At 32.7% G+C, this 446-nt stretch overlaps 1 protein-coding gene across 1 annotated transcript in view; it reads right to left on the reverse strand.

Moving 5' to 3' along the window:
* The window catches only part of LOC107599033 (low-density lipoprotein receptor-related protein 8-like), a 16,452-nt gene extending 16,175 nt beyond the window's left edge, over positions 1 to 277 (reverse strand). The window contains exon 1 of the mRNA XM_016290521.1: positions 72 to 277. Within this exon, the coding sequence (XP_016146007.1) occupies positions 72 to 277 (206 nt within the window). The remainder of the gene's footprint in view (positions 1 to 71) is intronic.
* Between the last annotated feature and the right edge of the window lie 169 nt (positions 278 to 446).

The following is a 446-nucleotide window of genomic DNA, read 5'->3' on the forward strand; positions in this document are numbered from 1 at the left end:
AATTTTTAAGCATTTCGGCATTAATGATAATAATGGGTATAATTTTCTATTTAATCTGAATGGCTCTGCACCTGTAGATGATGTCATTCTCAGGAATGATCCAGTATAGCGTGTTATTCGCATTAAGGGCAGAAACAGGTCCTGGTGAGGCTCTTTTATACGTGATGTTTCTTTTCTCAGAGCCACTGAGGTCCAACCATTTAACACCTTCGTGAGTGTTGACCACCACACGAGCAGCAACACCTGTACAAACCAAACCAGTGTTAACTAAAATCATTTTTGTTCACTAAATTAAAGCAGAAATAAAATATAAAACAAAAGATAAATATTAGAGAATTAGAATATTAAAATTAGAAATGTGGCCTTGGCAACTAACTAAAAATACTCAAGTATTACAATTACTTAAAACCGCATTAAAAATAAAAAGCTAACCTAAATAGAAATAT

This window comes from Sinocyclocheilus grahami, unplaced genomic scaffold (assembly GCF_001515645.1).
Source record: "Sinocyclocheilus grahami isolate Dianchi unplaced genomic scaffold, SAMN03320097.WGS_v1.1 scaffold259.1, whole genome shotgun sequence".
In the NCBI taxonomy this organism is placed as follows: domain Eukaryota; kingdom Metazoa; phylum Chordata; class Actinopteri; order Cypriniformes; family Cyprinidae; genus Sinocyclocheilus; species Sinocyclocheilus grahami.